The sequence below is a fragment of the Anguilla anguilla genome, chromosome 7 (genome assembly GCF_013347855.1).
Source record: "Anguilla anguilla isolate fAngAng1 chromosome 7, fAngAng1.pri, whole genome shotgun sequence".
Classification (NCBI taxonomy): Eukaryota; Metazoa; Chordata; class Actinopteri; order Anguilliformes; family Anguillidae; genus Anguilla; species Anguilla anguilla.
The window spans coordinates 2,232,116-2,257,125 of NC_049207.1; the positions used below are offsets into that span (position 1 = coordinate 2,232,116).

Genomic DNA, 25,010 nt, shown 5'->3' on the forward strand with positions numbered 1-25,010 from the left:
TGTTCAGGTGGAAAGAGAAGCTATTTTAAATAGCTCTGCAAGAGGCAAAGCTTGTTTAAACCGTATATATTATAGGCACTTAATACCTATAATGGCTTTCTGGAGTGTCTAACTTGAACAAGTGTTTTACTGAAATAATAAAATTCTTAGCCTGTGGGGTTGGAGGAAGTGGTCACATTTGGAATTAACCAAAATGTGCATGTATCTTGTCCCAGGTAAATTCCCAGGTAAAATAGTAAGATCTAGATGCATCCGCAAATAATAGGGAAAACCTGTTTCAGGTGTGTGAGCATGCGCATGTGTGTGTGCGTGTGTGTATGCATGCGTGTGTGCACACACGTGCGTGTGTGTGTGTGTGTGTGTGTGTAACATGCCATAGCTACAGTGACGGTACAGATGACTGTCTTTTCATTATTATTGATGGTCAGTGCACCATGGCTACACCATGTGTGGCCATAATTACGACAAAGTGGCTAAATAATGACCTCAGTTGCAATGTTCAGCCTACTTTCTTTAAAGCTAAACCTGCTGCCAAATTGTTTCCTCCTTGCAGGTGCATTAATTTGACCGACATGGAAAAACACAGAATATTTGACTAATGTTCCTTTACAGCTATTTCTCTTTCATGCCCTCTCTTTCCAATCCATAACAACACAATAAGTTATTCCTTTCTCCGACAGCATGAATTTAGGCAACATTTATAATTTCACCCACTGAGGCATTTGCACCATATTACTTATTTGTAGACGCAAAAAAATTGAGGACAATTAGCATTATTTCCATTTTACACTTAATTTGCAAAGCCAGGATATTTACTGAAACTATTAAAGTTCCGTACCTTACTCAACAGCACAGATACCTTTTAGGCATGGATATAGATTTTTTTGTTATTTTTTTTAATTTATCATTTATTTTTTTGAGGGTTTATGAATAAATGCAATGATTCATAATATAAATGTTAATGCTTTCAGGAATGAAAGAATAGGTGATCTCTTCCAGTAATCAGTTTGGCAAATAGATGAAGTAGCAGTCCCTCAACCGACATTGGAAACCACATGGATTCCTTTACGAGATCAGCTCTCTGAACATCACTTAAATGACTGTACGTACAGTACATTCTCCACATCATTTTATATTACAACTTAAGACCCTTTTAGGACTTAAGACTTAAGCCAAAGACATCAGTTTTCAAATTTCAAGGACCACTGAACACGGAGGTCACAGAAAACTAATTTAATTACAGTCACTGGACCGGAGTGAAAAACATAAAAGACAAAGGCAATTTAATTTCACATAACGTTTACATTTTTATGCACTTCATCACTAAAACATATGAACCATTACAAACACTGAAAGAAGGATTACGAGCCAAACCCTACTCAGTTATTTATTTATTTTTTAATAGCGGCAGTATGCACTCCATAAGATAATAGCCAGCAGGTCGGCGTGGAAACGCTCACCTGTCAGAATATTACTGGCCAAGATCACATTAGCATGAAACGACTGAGGGAGGGGCAGTTAATCCCATACACGACCATCTGGATTCTATTAAAATCATTTTATAGCTCAATCAAAGAGCCACGATGGCTTTTTTTTTTTTAACTGAACGAGAAAGCGACATTTGATCCACGTAACTACTTCAGATGATGAACGATGCCGAGTGTGTGGATGTCGTGGTGTGGTTTAAAGGGACACTGCATTACAGGCATTTAGCAGACGCTCTTATCCAGAGCGACTTACACAACTTTTACACAGCATTTACACTGCATCCATTTACACAGCTGGATACATACTGAAGCAATGCAGGTTAAGTACCTTGCTTAAGGGTACAATGGCAGTGTCCTACCGGGGAATCAAACCTGTGACCTTACATTGGTTACAGGTTACATTGACCATTTCCTTACCCATTATGCTACACTGCTGCCCCAGTTGACCAGCAATGGTTGCCTCAGATAAACTCCCTCATTAATACAAGTACGGGGTATAAGAAAGTAAGCCAGATTTGAAAGGCTTTTTCCAGAACATGTCATCTGCAAATTAAACATATGGGGCCACTATCATGTGACAGCACATCAGCAATTTAAAAGAGGAAAATCATAAAGGATTTTTTTCTCACACTGCAGAATCACACGGGACACAGAAGGGCTCAAAAAAGCCATGCTCTGCTTCAGCACCTTCCTTAATGTAACATGTAATATACTACAGGCCATAAAGCAGCTTTACAAACGTGACGCTATTATGGCATGAAAAGCAATATTTCCCATTTAAATACCGGAGTAAAATGGCCTGGTACACTGTATAGGCTGCTGAAATGGGAAATCATTTTTTAAATAGCACATTGTAGCCCTGTTATGAACTCAATCAGCTCTGTAGCAGAAAATAATAATAATAATAAAAATAATAATAAAACTAAAGGGCTCAACTTTTTTCACTCTAGCCCAGTTGAGCAAGTTGGTAAGAAATCTACTTGCCTAATTTATAGGCTAAAACTAAATTTACACTCAGCCAAATTTGGCAAAGTTTACCTATTATATAAAAAGTAAAAAAAAATAAATAAAGAAAAAAAGCAATGAATGGATCACCCAGTCACCTGCAGTTCAGAATTTAGAGGCAGCGTCCTTCGCCCGATAGGACGTCCCGTTACTCGGGGGGTGGGGCATCTTATGCAAGAACGGTCGGCGTGACTCGGGTGTTTCAATGCCGAACGCTTTTCGAACAAAAGCCAGCTCCCACACTCAGACTTTTTATAGAAGATTGGACAGGCCGTCCAAAAATCTTTGTGAGGACCTCAAAAAGTGCAGTGAGGGGACTTACAATAACGACCAGCTTAAGAATTAATGTTAGCGGATCTGATGACGGTTTCCCCAAATTACAGCATGTAGAAAGTTACCATAACTTTTTCTTTTTTAAAATGACAGACGCGCAAATATGTTGTTTCTCTCCGGAAATGCAGATCAAGAGGAAGGGCAAGCTGGGGGAGAGGAGAGAGGAGCAGGTAGGCGGGGAAAGAGATCTGTGTGATCAGACAGCTGGTGCACATTAGGGAACATTTTCAGATTTTCTCTGCACGATGACAAGCTGATCTGTCCTCGCGATTACATGAGTGCTCTTTTTTTCTTCTTTTTTTTGGGTGCCCAAAGCCGGTTTTACGGCAGCAGAACTGCTTAAAGGCTTTGCAGAGCATCTTCCCCCCGGTTTTACTTCACGCAGAACACCAGGACAGGAATAAGCAAATAAGCACTCAGCAGCTACCCAGCTCTTATCCAATCATTATCAGGCTTTAGTGGTCTTATTGGCTGCAGACATCGTTTAATAAATATTTTATTTATGCGATTCTGGGAAATGAAGACATAAAAATAGACTACATCAGAGGTATCGTGGCCTAAGATTTGAAAACGCAGCGTGTCTCTTGTGTGCACTGTACTCAGGAGGACGGAGGACAACTAAGAAAACCAATGAGGCATTGTGGGAAAAAGAATGCGCCACAGGAAGTTAACCATCTCTTACACCTGGCAGCGGTGCCAAACCAAGACACCTAAAACAACATAGAGGGTGACAATTAAGCAAACAAATGAGTGGAGACGATGCGAGTCTCTCACACTGCGATCTTTTGTAAGCTACGCCAGCGTGTGCACCGAGCTTCGCCCTACACAGAATAAATGTGCGCCTCAAAAGAAGGCCTATTGATGATTTATCGGCTATCAAATCATACTCTGACATCTGTGTGACATTTTTACAAACTACTTTCATGTCTACAAGCGGCAGCCTATCATTTGAAGGGCCAGGAATAAACAGTGGGGTATAAATGCAAGGCCGTTTTGACTTAAAGACTAGCAGGCTAGACTGTGTTTGCTCTTTTGATCTTCATCAGGCCAATTTCTTTAAAAGGAAATACGTTTATTAATCTTCTGGAAAACTCTCAAACATTAGATTCAAGTGCTTGTAATTCAACACTCCTTAAAGCATTAAATGCAAAAAAAAAATCTATTTGACAACATATCAAGATATACAGATATCATTTGACCAAAAATTCAGATTTTCTCATTTTCCAATTAAAATCATAGACACGGGGCCTGAGGAACCAGCTCGCGTTACAAACGTGTCTCCTAAAGGCGAGGAAAAGCTGCTCAGGACCTGGAGAAGCTCAGGAAAGCAAAACAAATCCCGTCTCGAAATAGTTTTGCTACCATTGCTCACCTTAGATTTAAGTTTTTTTGTTTTGGATAGGCAAACAAATCGTTTTTTTAATAACTAATAACTAGGTTATTTTTCTTAAACTGTCAAATTATGTGATTTTACTGCAGGAATGTTCTGTCAAATATGAAGGTGGCAAAAGCGAGAAATAAGCAATGCATGAGAAATACCTGCTGGCAATCCTCTTTAATATAAATACAATTAATTTTTTTTCCTCGTGCTTTGAGATTCTGAAAACCCATTAATCTTTGTAACTGTAACTGATGCTCTGTGACTGTGTGATATTACTTCTGAAATTCTGAGGCAGATGTTTCAGCTTTACACAATTACACCTTCCTCCTCATGTGTGCTGATTTTTCTGAAGTCCTCTGTGATATGCACCTAATTTGAATCCCACCCCCCCCCCCCTTCCCAAAAAAGGAAATAAAAAAACCACAAGGCCAATCATGCCCCTACACCCTCCAAATGTACGATTTTTCAGTGCCCACAATCATGTCTGAAACTATTTTATTCTGTCCAACACTTATCTGTGATATTGTGCCTTTCACCAAGCTGCTATCAGGAGGAAATATAACCATGGGCTGTTCTGTGGGGAAAAGACCTGATAATTGCCAATCCCACCCCCACCCGGTTTTCCAGCAGAAATATTTAATCAACAGCACGGCGTACTCTGCGAGAAACCACAAGAGATGCTGAACATCCCCAGCCGTCGCCCAGGAAGGCTAAAGGATGTGTTCCGCACACGCTAATTTAGGTGCGTTATTACTGCGAGCCAGATCCAGCGCTACGACGGAACCGTGCCAACGTGCTGATAACGTTATCGCCCAGACTCACGCGCCGAACGTGCGCGAGACTCATTTAAAACGAAGAAAGACGCGAGCCTCTTTGAAGGAGAAAACAACGATAGCGCGTTATCGGCACATTTGCACGTGAAACAGCGCTTTATTTGGGCACATTTTATTATTGAATTCTAATTTGAATTACCAAACACATGTTTGTTTACTGTATTACTTTTTGAGTTTACCAGGCAACGTAAGTGACATACACTTACGATGGAGTGCAGTCCCTCTTCTCCTACACCCTCTGCACCTCCTGTACACCCTGCACCTCATATACACTCTGTACCTGTGTGTGTGTGTGTGTGTGTGTGTGTGTGTGTGTGTGTCACAAACGAAACCAAACATAGCAAGTCATTGAAGAAGGGAGGCATGTTCGGAAAGCTAATGTTGAAAAAATAATTAATGAGAGATTAAGAGATGCAAGTACCACCGCTTTTATTAGTGAAGGTTACAGTGATGTAAGCAGCAGTTTCAATTTAAAAATTCAAATGATGTAAACTGTTGCATTTTGACATCACCAGTAGGAACTTCCAAAGTTCCAAACGATCTTCATTCTCTCTGCATTTCTGTCTTCAAGCTTAGAGGCTACACATGTTTACTGTACTGTTTAGCAAACGCAAATCTTACAGAAATTTAAGGATGTAAAGACTGCACCTTTCCCTCAGTGTCCACAAAACATACATTCACTGTTCACAAGTGCGCATCGTTTGCACACAGCAAAACATTTTTGACACACTCCCTACTGCACCACTAAACCCAGGCTGACGTAAACACCATCACTGGGGACCACAAGAGGCAGGAGATACTCGATTTGCACTTGACAAAATTAGCAATTCCATTAACACCCAGGCACATCGGCACCACCGGACAAAGTTCTCATAAGAAGGTAATTTGTGTGAAAACATGCATCGCTACGTATCCGAGTGAAATATGCCTGTAATTTACACCTGTACTCCCGTACCCTGCTGATACAATGTGGCCTGAAATAGCTCCTGCGATCCACTTTATTAAATTGCTCCCATTTGAAAACGTAAAAACCTTTCTTCGCTTTATGTCTTACTAAAAGTCAAATCGAGAAGTACCTGCCGCATTTCACCCTAATTTGTTTCTCCTGTTGTCCCGTCTCTGGAGCTCTTTCAAGGCCTTCCCAACGGATAAAAAAATGATCAAAGTTTAAACAACCACTCAAAACTGTCAAAGATAAAATGATCATTAAATTAGAATGTTATCACCTGTTTTCATGGACAGGCTTCAGGAGAATAACTTCATTTCATTTCCGTCCCTGCTTTAAAGATAATCGTCTTGTTCTATCGGAATCTACTTTCCATTTTATCCTTCCTTTCTTTTTTCCTCGGGTTGCTTTTATTTGTTGTTTTTCTTTCTCTTTTTCCTATGTTCCTAGACTACCCCTTCTCTCAGTCTCAGCTAACCGATACAACTGCCCGCCGTAGCCTGAGTTGAAACTGACCTTGGGAGCACTGGATCATGCTGAGAATTAATTATGGGATGCTGTCGCCATGGGCGAGCATCCCCGTAGTTTGAGGGATTTTTCGTACCTTTTTTTGTGTTGAGTGCTTAATGGAAACTACGATGTGCTGAATGAAAGTGAATGGGGAGGCCTGCTAACAGCACATAACAGCTGAGTTACTGATGCGCCACCACTGACACTCTGTTACCACAGGGACGGGTATATGCTTCCAGCCCTGGTTACCAATTTCAATGAACTAGTGTTAGTTAAGGTTTATTAAAAGTTTATTAACTATTATCCATCCATCCATTATTTATACCCGCTTATCCTGGGCAGGGTCGTAGAGGGGATGCTGGAGCCTATCCCAGTGCACAGGCAGGATTACACCCTGGACAGGCCGCCAATCTGTCACAGGGCACACACACCACTCACACACTCATACCTACGGCCAATTTAGGCTAAGTGGGTGAAGAGACTAAGCGGGTAAGGAGACACTGTGGAGGCGTGTACTTAAAGGACACAAACTGCACCCTGCGATGACAAACTGGGATTTACGGGGACTTCAGATGGTGATTTAGCTCCACAGTGCTGCCCTTTGTGGCTGGTAACCGATTCTTCACTGAAAGGCTTTTTCCAAAATGAAACTACGGAAGAGCAGTGAATCACTGGGCAGAAAGGGTCGCTGTGGACGACAAACTCACACACGTTACGCCACGGAGCGAATCAAGTTAAAAAAAGGTCATTTGCATCAGCTTGCATTCGGTGTGTGTGCGAGTGTGTGCGTGTGTGTGTGTGTGTGCGCGTTCGTAAACATTTTTATAACAAAAGGAACTGCCTCAATCTTGCATCGTTATTTGTTTATTGAAACACCTTTTCTCTTCAGAAGAAAGAGGGAAACACCTCTTACTGAACAGCAAATAATTCTGTAATAAACGGAATTTCCACTATTTACCGCAGTGAATGGACCTATACAGATAGTAGACAATACAGTAAAAGGCTCTAGCCCTCAGTGGAGAATAATACATTTAACACAACAATAAAACGGCAATTTGCTGATCGTATTAAGCTCATCTTTAATCCGTCTCAAGTTCAACAAGCCAAACCATCTTGTTCAGGGTTTGCCCTTCCACTTGTGTGACTCTTCGTGGCATGGAAGTGGGCAACTGCTGACCGGAAATGATGAAATTCCCACGAGTTTTACTTCATCCTGAGGTTCACATTAACTGCACAGCCTGCTCCTCCCGCGAGCACTTCTCATCGCGCTTCTCAGCCCGTGGAAATCGCTGCGTCGTGCTGTGAGAGGGTAATTACCGGTTTTGCTGTGCTTCCGAGACCCAATAAGTGAAATGCATATTTTGACATTTTAAGAGCCAGTATTTCGGCTCTCATTTATTTATTTGTTTATTTATTTATGCATGCTGGGAAGCAGGCTTTCGATTTCCTGGACTTTGATCATTTTTATCGGTCAAAATCAGACATTCCTTGCTCACATGAACTTAGATAGATAGATAGAACTTAGATAGTGAAAAATTTATGAGGGAAATATCACATAAAAAATTGCTAATTAGTGTTCGGGGGAGTAAAATCTTGAAAACGTGCATCGGAGAGTGAAGTATTTCAAGGAATAACAAGAATCTGCTGACTCTAATCACAGAGCACGTAAGGCCTAGGCTTCTGGTTACTCTTTGCATATGTCTCGGTCCCTAGACTATCCCTAGATTACACAGAAATACATTTCCCATCTCACAACACCAAGGCCAAAAAATGCACAGCCGATTCCACCATTTCCCCCTCTACCAAATGTGGTATTGAAATGGTGTCAAACCTTGCTGAGAAATTTCAGTTTTTCCTCAAAAGAACACAGTGTTCATCCAAAATGGCCTCCCTTTGACCAGGGGCTGAAGGATGCATGTTATGGTACCGTTTCTATGGCGACCCTGAACCCCCCCCCAGGCCAAATTCACCGCCTTAAATCTGAAAAAACTTCACACCAGCCATGGAATATTTCAATCTTCGGTCCAGAGAACTCCAAAGATTTGCTGAGTGGGCTGAAATCATATTCAGACGGGCAACAGAAACACTAAATTTATTAAGTTAACTTCTTACTTCACTGAAACCAGTACCAGAAGGGAGATAATGTAGAAACATTCAAATGTAAAATTTTTACCACTCAATGTGACTAACTTTACTTAATTTATTTTAATGGCACTGTCAATGTGCCGATGAAGACTCCGTATATAAAAATGATGCTAAATCAATGGTGAATGAATGCCGTGCATCTTCATCATATATCTTGGCACAGATAATTGTATATTGATCAATCCAAGAGTTGAGCCAGTAAAAAGCCGACTTGATTGAGCTGCTAAAAGGTTTTACTTTTTTGACTGAAAACTGCAGGAGTTTAAATGCCCCGCCTCATCATTATTCCCGCGCAATCCTATGCAAGTGATCAGCTGTTTATTTAAATGTACAAAGAGTGCTTCTGTTCACAGTTCCATTGCATAATGCTATTGAAAATTCTGAAAGTTAATAAACTAAAATTCCCACACTCTGTCAGCTACACACTTGATAAGCAGTTATCGATCCATAATTCTTTGCATTATCGGGTTCTATATGACATTTTTGTCAAGTTTGAATTCTAAATACAGTAATTCTCTCTGTGTCCTCCTTTGTCAGTGCAACAAGTTTAAACATCTAGGATGACTAATCAATATGTTATTTAAAAAAAACAAACATATTTGTTGTTCACATAGAACAAAATTATGCTTTGATATGGTACCAGGCTAGATATGAATTTACATCTCAAAATGATCTACAGACAGATTAATATAAGTCAGCACTCTCCCAATGTGTATGTGTCACAGGTGGAAGCTCCAGGTACGGAAAGTAAAAGCCCTCCGTTACCGTGGAAACTGGCGGCTGAGAGGTAGAGCCATGTGAGAGCTGGGACGAAGAGCACGGCGAAGGTGGCCAATAGGAACTTCCTGCGGCCGCGGCACATTCCCAGCATCCTCGGCGGCGCGCGGCTGCAGTCTCAGCGGGCGGCGCGACCTCTATGTGGGCAGGAGCGGGTCACCAGGGGGGCGCATGGCACTGCCTAAAAAAGGAGGGGAACATGAACAGAACACTGGAGGAGAAAATACAAAACAACGATATTCCGATGCAAAAAACTTATCCACTACATGTGCTCGTGTAAAAGTGCACAAAAGTAAAGGTGAAACAAACCCAAAACTGGGTGACATCTGACAGGGATCAGAGTCACTTTTACTCAAGCAGGTCCTTTTCTAACTTCCCTACTGGGTACTGGGTACTGTTGAGGGACGGGGTATTGAGGGGTGTGTCCGGGTTAAATTAGGCTATTGGAAATCAGTGAAGTGGCAGAATAACAGACTGCGCTTTGATTCCGCAGGAGCTTCTGAACGTCCCTGGCTGTTTGAGAACACCTCCCCTCTCGCAGGCGTCAGATTAATTCTGTCATCCCCATCGAGTCACAGTGCGCTAGAATCCATTATCCTCAGAAACCGTGCCACCAGGGCAGCACAGTAGCTTCAGTCAATATCTGGAGCAGAGCCAATCGGTGAGGAGGCGGACAGGGGTCAGTGGGCGGGGTTTCTGAAGGGTCCAATCGAAGCCAGTTGATCGGAGAGAGTTCATTCTGAAAGGACATTCTTTTTTTGTTGGGGGAAAAATGCAACACTAATGCTGCCAGCAAGACAAAGAGATGCACATTCTAAATCCTCTCACTGGACATTTTGTTCAAAAATCATTAAAGCTAAAATTCCCAGCCTGAGTGGTAGGCTGAGTGACCGTGAGCCATAGACGCTAAGAAGAGGAAGCTTCAGAAGAACAACAGGAAGTGAGAGCCAGCCCACTTCCTCTCCTGGCGTCATTATTCTGAAGATGAAGCTGTGTCTACAGGTTTCCGTTCACAGCCAGGATCAGCGGTGTTAGAATGGCCACAGCAGCAGGCTGGTCTACAGAATGAGGAAAAAGTCCTCGAGACGAAATCTTATTAGATAAGAGCTGTCCCTGTGTCCTCTGGTAGAGAGGCAAGCGATGGAGAGGGAGAAGAGTTGTGTGAGGAGTAGACGACAGGCAGGGGAGTTCGGCTGCGTAACTTTGGATTACGGTTACTGTTCTGTTTCTTTCTATCCATCTTTTAAATCTCGTTTTTAATTGCTACAGTGATATTAATATGTCCCTTGCAGTACCACTGAAGCACAGTGCCGTATTCACACAAGAACGGAGAAATGGCCGCAGCTTAAACAGGCTCTCATTTTCAGCCACAAATTAGCTTAAACGTTAACAACTAATGATAAAACAAGCTATAAGAGGACCTCATAATAACATTATTTTTATTGAACACAGCACAACCCACAGTATAATAAGAATTAGCAGAGTAATACTCCCACAGAGTCATAACACTGTAGTTGACAACTGCTAACTAAAAAAATGGTAATGCTTCTTGAATTCTCAATAACTAAAACATCACCAACTCTGGGCTTACTATAGGTCGCTGTTAACGTGCATGTCATTCCCATGTGAAAAAACAGTATGCTGAAGTACACTATTTTATACTTAAGAATACTTGAAGTATAATTGAAGTTTGTATGAAGTATGGTTAGTATGCCACTTCTTTTTTTTTTTTACATGGGTTGTGAGAAGAATTGCATTAAAACATCTGTGTTATTGTGTGCGAGACAATGATTTTTTCAAGTCATTATGCCAGCTACTCCAATCATTGGAAAGTGATTCACTTCGGTTGAATGCTAACTACGTTGTGCAAGTCACTAGTTCCTTACTGTAGTGACAATGGATTTCCTGAACTTAAATATTTTTAAAAAAGAGGAGAAACTTCGGGAAGAAATAAAATCCACATACAACGCATGATGTGTGTGCACTTCTGGGAATTTGGTTCAAATACACCCCTACGTTGCATAATACCAAATGTGGAGTTAAACAGGGCTTCCTTAACCTCTATTTCTAAGACAATACCCAAGAGAACTGAAGATCTACCTTAAAGTCAATATCACGTTGCAAAATGCTGACAGGAAAGTAACGAGAAGCCATTACCGACCCCGTGCGACGTTTCCCGTGAGGTTTTTTCCCAGCATGCTCGGGGAATTCCGCAGGATTGATCTACTCCAGGCACAGATCCAGCCACCGCTGGCTGAACAATTAGAAATCAAAGAGACATGCTCGGCCAAACAGCTAAGAACAATGACATCACAACACCTTTGTGTACACTCAGTCCTGCGTTCATTACCCTGGGTTGGTGTTATTTAGCGCACGTGTTCTGTTAACTGTTACTTAAACTCGTTTGTGTGCTAAGTAAGACACAAAGGCATGTTTTCATTTTCAAGCACACCTCTTCCAAACAACTTCATATCCATTTGCGATTTACTTCTTTTTTTTCTTTCTTTTTTCGGTATGTTATTGGGGAAAAAATACTCCTGAAGGGAGAAATATATGGTTTCAGAATCATGCAAATCATGGAAAACCACAAAACCCTTGTAGCTTTAAACTTTTCAACCAATAAAGAGAGACGACACTCCAGAGACTCAAGTGGGCGTTTGACTAGAGTCCGTCCCACGCATGCGCTAGCCCCCAACTGCAGCATTTTAAACCGGGAAACATATTTTGTGCGAACGCAGATACCGCGGCACAGAAGGTCAGCCCCTGCAGGTGGTCGCTCTGAGACTCAAACTAGCAGCTGAGCAAACCTAGAAGAAGGGCCATGCGGACTCCAAGAGGCTCAAGCGGATTAGCACGTTAGCACGCCGCCAGGAGGAGAAGGGAAGGCCTTTGCCAGCTGTCAATATTCATGCTCTACCAGGTGTTCGAAAAACTCTGGGGAAAATGTACCTTTGACAAAAAAAAGGTACCTTTTTGTAAAATTAATTTATAGACCAATGCTGTGGGCAAACGTTTTTTAATTTGTTACGTTAGCAGATGACTTTAGCAGATGGCTATACAGCAGGAGATAAGATGAAGAAACAGTGAATTATCACCCTAAATACTGGCAATAACTGTTAAATTTCACACAAGCTTTTATTTAAATTACTCATCACAGGGAAATATCTTTTGCCATTATAACTGCACAACAAAGTACCGAGGTGAATGAATGTTATTGTCATGCTCAAAAAGTAATCAGAATTCATTATTATTTTTCGGTCTTTCAAAAATTGCCACAGAAGCAGGTCATATTGTGCATAGCCTGTGTGTTGCATTTACTCCCCAACCCCCCCCCCCCCCCCCCCCCCACACACACCCTCCCACCCCACAATGCCTCAAATTTTATTGCTGTAATCCTCTGTCCCTTTTGAGCACAATGCAGACAGCTATTAGTTTGCGGCTAAATGTTTTGCCATCTTAAGCCGTGATGTCTGCGATGTAGCCCGGTCTACTGAAGCCTGATAATAATTGGAAAGGAGATGGATAGCTGCTGGGTGCTTACTCGCTAATTCCTGCCTTGGTGTTCTGTGTGAAGTGAAGCCGGAGAATATTTTCCGGATGTAAACAGTTCTGTTTCTGCAAAATGGGCTTCAGGCACCAAAAAAAAAAAAAAAAAAGAGTACTCTGGTAATCGCAAGGAAAAATCAGCCTGTCATCGTGGAGAAAAAAACTGTAAAATGCTTCACCCCTAACAGTAACCAGTTAGTGTGAAACCCAACTCTGACACTGGCGATGACGTATGAAAAGGAGCTGTTCTGTCAAACTGGGGGCGGGGGGGGGGGGTCATTGACACGCACACTCAGTGCAAAACACCGGTAAATTTCTTCCATGAATTTCTCGGACCGGACATACATTGTCCAGCCATCGGACCACAAACCAGAGCTGTGCAATTCTTTTTGAAAACCAGACCAAACGTACGTCTGGGGACCCTATATACAGGAAGTGGAAACCATTGTGTGTGTTTTTTTCTACTGGCTGACACTGCTGGGAGCAGATGACCCGAACCGTCCCAGAAAGGTCATAGATGAGCCTTACCCGCTGGGTTAATTCACTGCTCAAGACGTAACCTCTTCCTTCACGTCCTTCAAAACCCTGACATTTGCATGCGCTCTGTCTGAACCTTCACTCGCCCAGTCCTACATCACTTTCTGCCACCACCACCCAAGGGTCCATTGTACATCATCTCATCTTCCTGTAACCTTCAGGCAGATGTCCATGCTATCTCTACTGGGAGAGAATGGGGGAGACTCTGCTCTTATTAAGGCGGGATGGGGTGACATTGCTCTGACATTGCAGTGCTAGACCAGTCCCAGGATCAGGGCCACCTGAAATCCAACCGAACGCCACAGTATTTGTACATGAAGCAGGTATGCCAGCCTGCATCGTGTCCCCAGCAAATGGTGCAAACAGGACGTTGTGTTAATTTGTCCAATCTGAACACCGTAGCTTGTGTCCATTGGCGAAAGTGGCGGTTTACGAAGTGAGCGCCTTGTTATGTTTACTTCCTTTACAATTCCGGCTGATGTATTCGAAATGAGAAAAGGCACAGGCTACCTACCCAAGGAACAAACAAAGCTGTTTCCAGCATTATAATTTAGACAAGAAATGAATGTCAATTCAACTGTTGCTGGTAAATAGGCTGGAGTATACAAATCATTTTAATAACTGAGCAATGGCCTTGGTCAATTCTGTAGTAACACTGTTGTTCTTTTATTTTATTTTTATTTTTTGTGTGAAAGGGAGGAGCTATCAAATAAGCAGGGCGCAAACACAGCTTCTTAAAAGGGGCATGTAAACAGACAGCCCAAACACCATCGTCCTGAAATGTGCTCTTGGGGGAAATAACCTCACACAGAAGAAATACTGCTTTCTTGGGGAAATGAGACTCAAGTTCAGGGAATCGTCAAGATTCTTCCTGACTCCACAATGCAGGAAATACCCAGTAATCTCCTTTCATTAAACTCCTTATTTCAGCTAACGCTGCCTGACCTGATTTAATGGCACATAGAAAAACTCTAAGTGTTGCAATTGGCTTGGTAATGGTGGCGTTTTTTTGTTCTCCTAAATTTTGAATCAAGTATAGCTCCTGACCCAGTGTCAATGAATTACTGAATAAAACTACACCCATGAGCCAAAACACTGCAGCTGACCTTCACACACCTTCCTCCAACGCTCCCATTAAACCTTCCCCAGACACGTTACCTCGCTACTCACTGTTCGTTATCTTACTCCTACTCCAGGTGTACGTTCAGTATGGAGGGTCAAGTATGAAGGTACAGATTAGCCTGTCTGCTCGTCACTCTTCACAGTTGCAATGAATGCAAGACAAATTTACCTTCGGGGACAATAATGTTTATCTTGAATCTGACCTTGACCCACAACTCCTCTGTGCCCCTCCATTCCACAGAGCTCCCTCCATTACATAACAATTTAATTAGCTTTTATCGAAAGAGACATACAATAAGAGCATACTGAAGGTCGTTTGAACAACTACAGAACATACAATAAGAGCATACCGAAGGTCGTTTGAACAACTACAGAACATACAATAAGAGCATACCGAAGGTTGTTTGAACAACTACAGAACACAGCCCCAGTAAGGTAAAATTATCATAAAGTATCAGTTATCCATGGCCATGTACACGTCTAGTTCACAAAGTAAGCATAGGCCAGAAGCTTAAATCCCAGTAACCAAGTGACTACAGACAACTATGTTCAATTCAACAAAGAAAAAAAAAAATGGAGAAAAAGATGTGCTTATCTGAACGGTCCTAGTGGAAGCGGAACACATGCAGCCTCTAAATCCCGTCTGACACACACAGGCCTGAGATACAGGCTCCTGAGGAAGCGAGGCCATCGGTCTCACAGAGCAGCGAAATGTGAGCCCTCCCGCCAAATACCCAGCCGCTACGCGCCATCTGGGCCTCCACAAGACCCCGTCCCGCTTTCGCCCTGTACCCCCCCGACGCCATCGTCATGGTTACCTCACCACAACAGAGCGGGGGGGGGACCCCTGACGGGTCTGGGCCACTTGCAGGTCCCCCATTCTGTCCCGACTCTGAAACTCTCTCAGTGCCTCTTCTGCAACGCAATGAATCACAATACTCACAAGGAAGCAACCTCGCAATGAAGCGAATTTGCAACGAAGCAAACTCGCAGCGAAGCAAAGAGCAAACACTGTGTGTTCCTTTATTTTACCAAGGAGGACAGGAAGCCAAGAACAGGTGCTGGCAGGTTTGTGACTATCGCGGCCGGTCTATCAAGAGCAAGAGACGGCACCAGTGAAGACATCGTTACATGAACATGCTGTTAAATATTAATTTAGGCAAGGTGGTTGGGGGTAAAAGCCAACATCAGCATCAATAGTTAACAGGATGAGCATCAACAGAGCCGCAGAAACTCTTTGAGATGGGAGTCCGTTAAAAATGTATGAATACATATTTGCATACATTTTTCAAAGAGGAGAGGATGAGTTGAGCCCTGATGCATTCTAAGCAGCCGATGTTAAAGTCAGCCTGAGTGGCATTATGTGCACACTAAAGTGGATGATCTCCTGCTGTGGGTTCATCCAGTAGGCCAGATCACTTAAAAAAACACTGCAGTGTCCGTACATCGACAGACCCTCGCTGCAGTGTCCGTACATCGACAGACCCTCGCTGCAGTGTCTGTACATCGACAGACAGACCCTCGCTAGCGTGACTAGCTGAACTTCAACATTTTTCCCTACGGCCGAAATGCAGATCGGCCCAAAATAAAAGTAAATCTGGAGGTCAGCGATGGTGTGTTATGGAACGAAAATCGGCCGGTTTCTGATCCACAGCTGATCGATCGGTGAACCCCTAGTTAAAATATCACATAGCAACGATTTCGCAAGTATGTGGAATTGTTTTATTGACAGCAATGAGTCCATATTTATAGTATGTTCCATGTGTACGGGGCATGGAACTAGAATGCAAACCAAGCTGTACTGAAGTTCTACTTCAGTGGAAATTCTGAGAACCAGCCAGACCTGCGAACGTGTGATATGACGTGGTATTCCAGAACGAAAGTGAGGGTAAATATGGATGGATGAATGGATAAATCGTACTAATGTACGTGCCTCTGCAATTGCCCCTCGGGGACAAATAAAGTGATCTGAATTGAACCTGAACCTGAACCTGAACCTGAACTGAACTGAACGAAATCAGTAGGTGATGTGCTCTAGCCCAGGAAACAGAACCTTAGATGTCATCAATCTGCATTCTGCAGAGCTGTTTCCTCTGCCATTTCAGGCCAATGAGGATTTAGAAGCATTTACAAGCCCCGCGCCTAAAGTCAATAAGCCATAGAAATCTAATGCTATGGACCGAAAACACTCAATAAGCAATGAACACAATACCAGCAAAACACGTTTACACAGCTCTACAGACAACAAGTGCAGATTAGAGCAGACAAAGCATTGGCAGCCAGTCACAAGCCGGAAAGATTGCCAGAAAGATTACAAGGCATCCGGCATCATGTGACACGTTGCCTTGGTAACCAGCCAAGTTCCTCACCTCACCGGACACGGCCCAATGCCAGCAGGTAACGTTCCTCACACAGGAACAAACTCAACCGTGACGTGTGCGAGATTCCAGTTCTCAAGTCCCCGCCGGCATTTCAATCCATACCCAATTAAAGGCCATAATGGAAACTGAATGTGCCCGGTTTATTGGCTGCTAAATTTGCCTCTGATACACTGGAAATGGCCTCCATGCCACCAAACGCAGTCTCCTGCTCTATATCATCCCAAAACAAAAAGCCTCAGAAGTTTGGGGTTGTGAGCAGTGCATTAGTGAAAGAGGCACTGCGTAAGAGGGACCCACCCCATCATGACTTTCAGTCCCCATTTCCTCACGTCGCGGCACAGGACACTTCGACATTGGATGAGCGCCATGACATTGAACGATAAAAATACAGAGCCGACCTTGTTCACATAAACACAATGGTGCAGTTACCCTCCCCGGACATGCTAACAGCACTGGACCACATAGGCTACTGAGGTTCAGTAACACAATCCGTGATTGGTGGTTGTCACCGTCACAAGGGGTTGGTGTCCACACACACCACACCATACACACACACACACACAAAGGCAGACTGAACTCAGCCTTATGAAGTTGCCAGGCGACGGGGCATGAGGTGTCTCTTTCAGAGCACTCTGACATCATCGCTCACCTGTAACAGGCCAATCAGAGGCAGCCAGCAGTCGAAGCCAGCGGGTGAACGCGCTGACAGGAGCATTAGGGCTTACCGCGATGTCGCCGCGTGTGCCCATGTTCTGCCGGTACAGACGTATCGATCAGGGAGCGCTATTACATCTCCGTCCATTAAGGGCCTCATTAACAGAGGGGAGAGTAAGGCCACATTTCAGATTCACGGCGGTGGTGAAGACGGAGCTGAGCCGAAAGGCAAAGCTCTCGATTTACCAGTCGCTCCTCCGCATTGAGAGGAGTCCGTTGAGGAGGTTCGGGCCATCTGATAGGGATGCCTCCTGGGTGCCTCCCTCTGGAGGGGGCAGACCTAGGACACGCTGGATGAATTATATCCACCAACAGTGGAATTCCCTGGGGAGAGGGACGTCTAGGCTGCTCTGCTTGCCTTGCTGCCACTGCGACCCCGATCTGGATCAAGTGGTTAGAAAAGGGATGGAGGGATGGAGGGATGGATGGATGGATGGATGGATGGATGGATGGATGGATGGATGGATTTCAGATTAAAACACAGTAAACAGGGAGCAGCACAGTTGGGAAACTACAAGGACTGCAGGGCACCCTAAACTACTGTTACTGTCACCATCCATTCGGGCCCCCTGATGACCCAGTATGTCAGCAGAGGTTCAGTATGGCGCAAGAGAGCCTGCGCATCATTCCACAAAGTCACAGGGCCAAATGAGACTCGAAAATCAAAATCAACAAAAACAACGCTAACTGTGCCAACCTCCAAAACTGCACAGCCCATTGATTTACATTAAAACCATCATTATCTGAGCAGGAAAAAAAACAGACTTAGTCAAACTAGAATGTGTGAAACATTCCTGGGTATGTATGGAATTCAGCGATGTATGGGAGACTTCAAAAGATGGTGCCGAAGAAATTTTGCATGAAAATCAGATTCTGAGAAATACTTTGGGGAATAAAATCCCAAGCACCCCACAACGTTAACGGCGAGGCGCTCTGTGATAAACCAGCTGTCCCAGACACGCTCCACTGCCTCAGCACATGAAGACAGGAGCATCTCTCTTTTGGTTTCTCTCGAACCACATTGTCTAATAAACCGCCCGGGGTTACGACAGCCAATTTCAGCACCTGTCGGCCGCAGAAACACCTGGAGAGGGGCGGCCGCGTCAGCCGCAAATTTCTATTTAAAACACATCCTGCCCACAGATTAACGCAGGGAGGAAACGGCACGTGCACTCGCACGTTCTGAACTCATTCTGGAAGGGCCCCAGCAATGAACAGCAGTCGGAAATGGAGAGAGGAGGTGAAATGAAATGAAAGTGCCGGTTTGGAAAAATATGTACAGCTGTAAGGAATTTGATTGGTTGATTTAATCTGCGTCAGCATGCCTGGATGCTGACCTAAACAAAGAAATGGACTTGCCGGAGACGTGAATTGATCAAAGGGGGGTGGAAATGAGGCACCTGGGCAAGTGGCAGAGGCAAACTAGTACTGTCCTCCAAGTCAGGGATTCCTTTGGGATTCGGTTTGACACCTCTATCACCCTGAACAGTGCTATCGTGCTATCAGCATGAACAGTGCTATCGTGCTATCAGCATGAACAGTGCTATCAGCATGAACAGTGCTATCGTGCTATCACCACGAACAGTGCTATCAGCATGAACAGTGCTATCGTGCTATCAGCATGAACAGTGCTATCGTGCTATCACCACGAACAGTGCTATCAGCATGAACAGTGCTATCGTGCTATCAGCATGAACAGTGCTATCGTGCTATCACCATGAACAGTGCTATCACCAAGTACAGTGCTTTCGCTAACTGTGCATCATAACGCAGGCTCCCAGTCACAGCTGGGACGAGCAATGTCCTGATTGGATCCAGAGCTCAGTACTGCATCACACGAGCAGGACTGGCAGAAGTCCCTCTCAGGACCCTAAACTAACCCCCTGGTCTTACACCAGCTCTGAAAACGCCCCGCTCCGTAGCCACAGAGCCTCTCTCCGCTCGCCCGTGTCCGGTCCTGCGACGGGCTTCCGTTCCGGGAGACGCCGATACACATGCGGCTTCGCCGATCCGCCACGATTTAATCCGATCGCCCTCAGTCGAGCTCGATAGGGACGGCTCACGGTCCAAAGCAGCGCCTTGGCGTGACACAGTGCTAGAGGAGCACGAACGCGCCGTTCCTCTCGGACGACGGCCGTAGACTTCGATCATCGCACGCTGTCGCGTTTGCAAGGACAGCGAGAGCGCGAAGACTTCATCAGGCCCAGCCCAGCGCAAACCAAACCAAACGGCAACATTACAGGCTTCTTTTTCCCCTCTGACTGCAATTAACACCAGACATGATCGTGATCTGGCCTGAGCTTGTCCTGCTGCAAAGTAGTTTTTGCTACTTGCAAATGAGTTATGAGAACTGCAGGTCTGCTTTTCGATTTAGCTCTCTCCCTCACCCACATGCATGCAGCAAATACATCAGCCAAGCATGGCACTGTAAGTGGCTCTTTATTATGGGATGGCACCGACCCCCCCCCCCCTCTGTAGCAACAAGCGAATAGTATTAATGCACAGAATAGACTGATGTTACTCATACCCTTCCGGGAGCGGATATGCACTTATTGTACATCGCTTTGGATAAAAATAAATGTCATGTAATGTGTGTGCGCTTTTCCATTATCTTTTGAGAACAGCTTGCTTTGGTTACATTCAGGAAAGGAAAAGAGGAAAAAAAAACCTGTCCCATGATGTAAGTACCTGACCGTGGTACGCTTTGAAATGTACTCTCCGAAGGACGTGTTTACCACAAGAGTGTTGCCTTGGCAACAACACTGTTGGCCAAAGCCGGTCCCGGAGCTGAATGACAAAGTTATCTATGCAGCAACATATTGCGGTTATTGCAATATTACGTATTCCTGCGGTGGATATCTGCTGGTTGAATATGTGTGATATTACTGAAAGCCTCCATTGACTCATACGAGTCATATACGGTCTTGTAGCTCAAGATCTTGAAAGCAGCTTCCTGCAGGCCTACCTAACTTGCTACACTGTTCAGCACAGTATTGATGCTGGTGGCTTTTTATCTGGACAAACGGAACAGGCTGTAAGTATTTGGACAGTGACACAATTTTTGTTTCTTTGTCTCTGTACTCCAGCACACTGGATTTGAAATGAAGCAAAGAACATGAGGTTAAAGTGCAGACTGTCAGCTTTGAGGGCGTTTATTGGGGGAACCATGAAGGAAGCTCAGCTGCTTCTTGGTCAGCCGTATGTCTTCGCATCCTTAGCTCATGCACAAGAAAGCTAAAAAGCAGGCCATCATGGGGTAGAAAAATCTGAATAAATTGATCGCATAGCCAAAACATTGTGCGTGTCAAAATCACCCGTTTGATGCAGTGTCAGGAAGCAAGAACACACTGGTGAGCTCAACAATAGCAAAAAAAAGACTGGCGACAATAACACTAAGCCAAGCTGGATTTCAATAAGCAGGGAACACCCGGTTCTGATGTGGGGTTGACGGGTGGGGTTGACAAGCGGGAAACTGGCGTGGACCACAAGCTGACATATTTATTCAAACTCCAGTATGTTCCTGTCAGCAGTGGCACGCTGTGTCAGGAGACAGATGAAGCCCTCTTTTGTCACGGACCTCAAGCCTGGCCTTCCATCTTCTGGCACTGTTATCAACATTTGTGTTCATACAGAGCAGACACTGATCTCTGCAGACAACAGTAACAAATGCAATAAAAAATGAGTGCAAATGTATCTATTTCTGTTATCGCTGATGCTAAATTTTTATTTAAAGACATTTGTGAATCCACACAGACTGGTCCAATAAAGAATGTGTGCCGTTGTCACAGCAATGGAGATCACTGTGACCGAGTGACACAGGGGTCATGATGACTCAACGAGGTCCTGTTGACTCAACCTCTAGTCCAAAACTAGGGACAATGCAGTGTCTACAGTCTGTACTGGTGTGGTCAGGATTGATTTCCGGACCATGGCCCACACCAATGCACCATAACCCACATTTTGGACCGTGGTGCACACCAATGCACCACAACCCACATTCTGGACCGTGGTGCACACCAATGCACCATAACCCACATTCTGGACCGTGGTGCACACCAATGCAACATAAGCCACATGTCTCCCCAATATGCCACCAATTAGCCTACCGTTCCCCCCCCCCCCCCCCCCCCCCCCCCCCCTCGGTGTGTGCCATTTTGCCGAGCTGTCCACTGAATGAGAGAGGCGACTCAATGTTGCCTTGTAGGCTACTGTATCGCACTGTACTATACGTATATTCAGCCTCCTCCATGGTAAAACTGAGCGCCACATGGACTGCCTACAAAGGTTTTACGGTCCGATCAATTTCAATCCCTAATGCACGCTGGTAATTGAGTGCTACGGAAAACACAAATATATTTCGCGGAATTACAGCGACGGCGGCGGAAGTCCCGTTGTCATGACGCACTCTCGGGAGTGATGGATGGCCCCGGGGTGCCATCAGACCTTCCTCTCCTGGTGATTAATGCGTGCGCCCCACACGATTCATTATTTGTCCACGGGAAAAAGAAGAAAGGAAAAAAAATCCACTTCATTGAATTGCCTGTCTGAAAACGAGACGGGTTACACGCCGTGCCTGGCGAATATTAAAGGGCGCATCTCAAAGCCTTCCAGGATGAAGGCTGAGGGCAATTAACCCATCAGCCAGCCCGTCTCTGTCTTCGAAACAACCTGCGAATCATTAAATATCAGACTCTCTAATTCATCGCAATTATCTGTAGCATGTAATTAGTTACATTATTGCAATATAATTATATGGAAGACCTTAATTGTTTCAAACTTGATTGCCATTCTTTCTATACTTGCTGTGTGTTTTATATGTTTTTGTAATGCTACAGGATCTACAGAAAGTATCTGCTGGTAGTGTAAATATCCCTTTATTATCCAAGTTTTGTCCCTGATTTTTTTTTTCCCCCGTTTAAAAAAAATCCCATGCCATTTAAGCCCACCAGCCTTGCAACATGCTCAGTCAATTCATAAGAGTGCGGGCAGGAATTCTCTATCTCTGCAGACTAGCAGCACGGTCAGGTGACCTGGAGGAGTGTAATTACCAAGGCTGTACTGAACGCCAGCGTACAATCAGGCATCCGCGGTACCGCCGCGGTACGGTTCACCGCACGCGCCTCTGCGCTTGACCCCTGCAAACTGCCCCAGCTCACGCACCGTAATCAGGGAGATCCTGCTCTGAGAATGTGTCTGCGAATGACACACCTGCCCGTCACTCAAAGTCTCTCAAAGGCTCACAGACTCGCCCCTTCAGGGCAGCAGAAATAATAAATAAATAACGTGAAGGGTGTGCGTGCCCTGCGATAGACTTGCTGGCCTGTCCAGGGTGTATTGCTGCCTCTCCCCCAAGGCATGCTGGGATAGGCTCCAGCATCCCTCACGACCCTGCCCAGGAATAAGCGGGTATAGATAATGGATAGATGGATGATAAATAAATAAAAAACGTTCCAGCCATTTAGATGTGTAAACTGTGAATAATGGCTGAATAAGAGTCATTACTGCATATTTTTTGGCCGTTTTCCCAGCAGGCAGTAATGGGATGCCCTCGGGACGGCCCGCAGGTGCCGCCACGCCTCAGCAGGAAGACAAAGCCAGCGGAAAAGGACCATTTCAACCGCGTACCTGAGAGTCAGAGATTACACTGAGGGAACGCTCAATAACTGCCATCTGTGTTTGGGAAAAAAAAAAAAACCCGGTTTGCCGGAAAGCCATATGGAATGTGGATATTCCTGACGATGGAATGTGGATATTCCTGACGATGGAATGTGGATATTCCTGATGATGGAATGTGGATATTCCTGACGATGGAATGTGAATTTTCCTGGTGATGGAATGTGAATTTTCCTGGGGATGTGATGTGGATATTCCTGGGGATGTAATGTGAATATTCCTGATGATGGAATGTGAATATTCCTGGTGATGGAATGTGGGTATTCCTGAGATGGAATGTGAATATTCCTGCCAGTTAACCCAGGCAGTCTTGCAGGGCACTGGGCCAGCAGAGTATCTCCAGCAGAACTGCAGTCAAAACTAACTTATCTGCTGCACCACGCTCCAAAAAACGGGACTTTGGGACTGCAAACTGAGCTTTCTAATGCTTGCATTTGTGTGTGTGTGTGTGTGTGTGTTTTATGTGTGTGTGGGGGGGTGTTGTGCGTGTGTGCGTGGGAATGGGGGGGGGGGGGAGGTGGCGGGGGTGGAGGGGCAGTTCAAAAAGCAGGAAAGTTTTTTCCATTTCTTAATAAAATGACATGAAATGAAAATGTCCCTTTCATTGCGATGCACAGCGTACCCTTCACCAGCAGCGAAACACAGACTGACTACCCGCCAATCCCCACAGTGACGGAAAACACAATCTGGGCCATAACTGGATATGTTTAACCACTCCCTCTTGCACAGTTATTTCCAGTAATATAATTGAAATAGAAACCCACACTGCATTTTTTCTCTCTATCTCTGTCACTGTTTCTCACTCTCTCTCTCTCTCACACACACACACACACACACACACACACACACACACACCATTATCAGTATGAAGTCTTCCAGTCAGATGAATAATGTACAGTATGGTATGCTAATGCTATATCTCCACACACACTGCCCACAGATGAAATGTGCAATTACACGGTGGGTGAGACAACAGCGCTGGGCACTCACAGATGCCTGCTCGGCACTCGCAGATGCCACAGCGCTTGGCACTCACAGATGCCTGCTCGGCACTCACAGACGCCACAGCGCTCGGCACTCACAGACGCCACAGCGCTCGGCACTCACAGACGCCACAGCGCTCGGCATTCACAGACGCCACAGCGCTCGGCACTCACAGACGCCACAGCGCTCTGCACTCACAGACGCCTCAGCGCTCGGCACTCACAGACGCCTCAGCGCTCGGCACTCACAGACGCCTCAGCGCTCGGCACTCACAGACGCCACAGCACTCGGCACTCACAGACGCCTCAGTGCTCGGCACTCACAGATGCCTTTATCGCTCGGCACTCACAGACGCCACAGCGCTCGGCACTCAGACGCCTCAGCGCCCGGCACTCACAGACGCCACAGCGCTCAGCACTCACAGATGCCACAGCGCTCGGCACTCACAGACGCCACAGCGCTCAGCACTCACAGATGCCACAGCGCTCGACACTCACAGATGCCACAGCGCTCGGCACTCACAGACGCCTTTATCGGGTGCACTGGGGGGAGAACGGGGCAATCCCCCCTTCCTCTGAAGACAGAGGATCTCAGATCAGTTTAGCACAGAAAGAGCTTATTCATCCCACTGAGACA

General features: G+C 44.9%; 1 protein-coding gene across 2 annotated transcripts in view; it reads right to left on the reverse strand.

Moving 5' to 3' along the window:
• The window catches only part of LOC118232328 (LARGE xylosyl- and glucuronyltransferase 1-like), an 80,899-nt gene that overhangs the window by 51,352 nt on the left and 4,537 nt on the right, over positions 1–25,010 (reverse strand). For both annotated transcript variants that reach the window (XM_035427235.1, XM_035427234.1), the window contains exon 2: positions 9,406–9,598. In XM_035427235.1, the coding sequence (XP_035283126.1) occupies positions 9,406–9,511 (106 nt within the window). In that variant the 5' untranslated portion in view covers positions 9,512–9,598. The remainder of the gene's footprint in view (positions 1–9,405; positions 9,599–25,010) is intronic.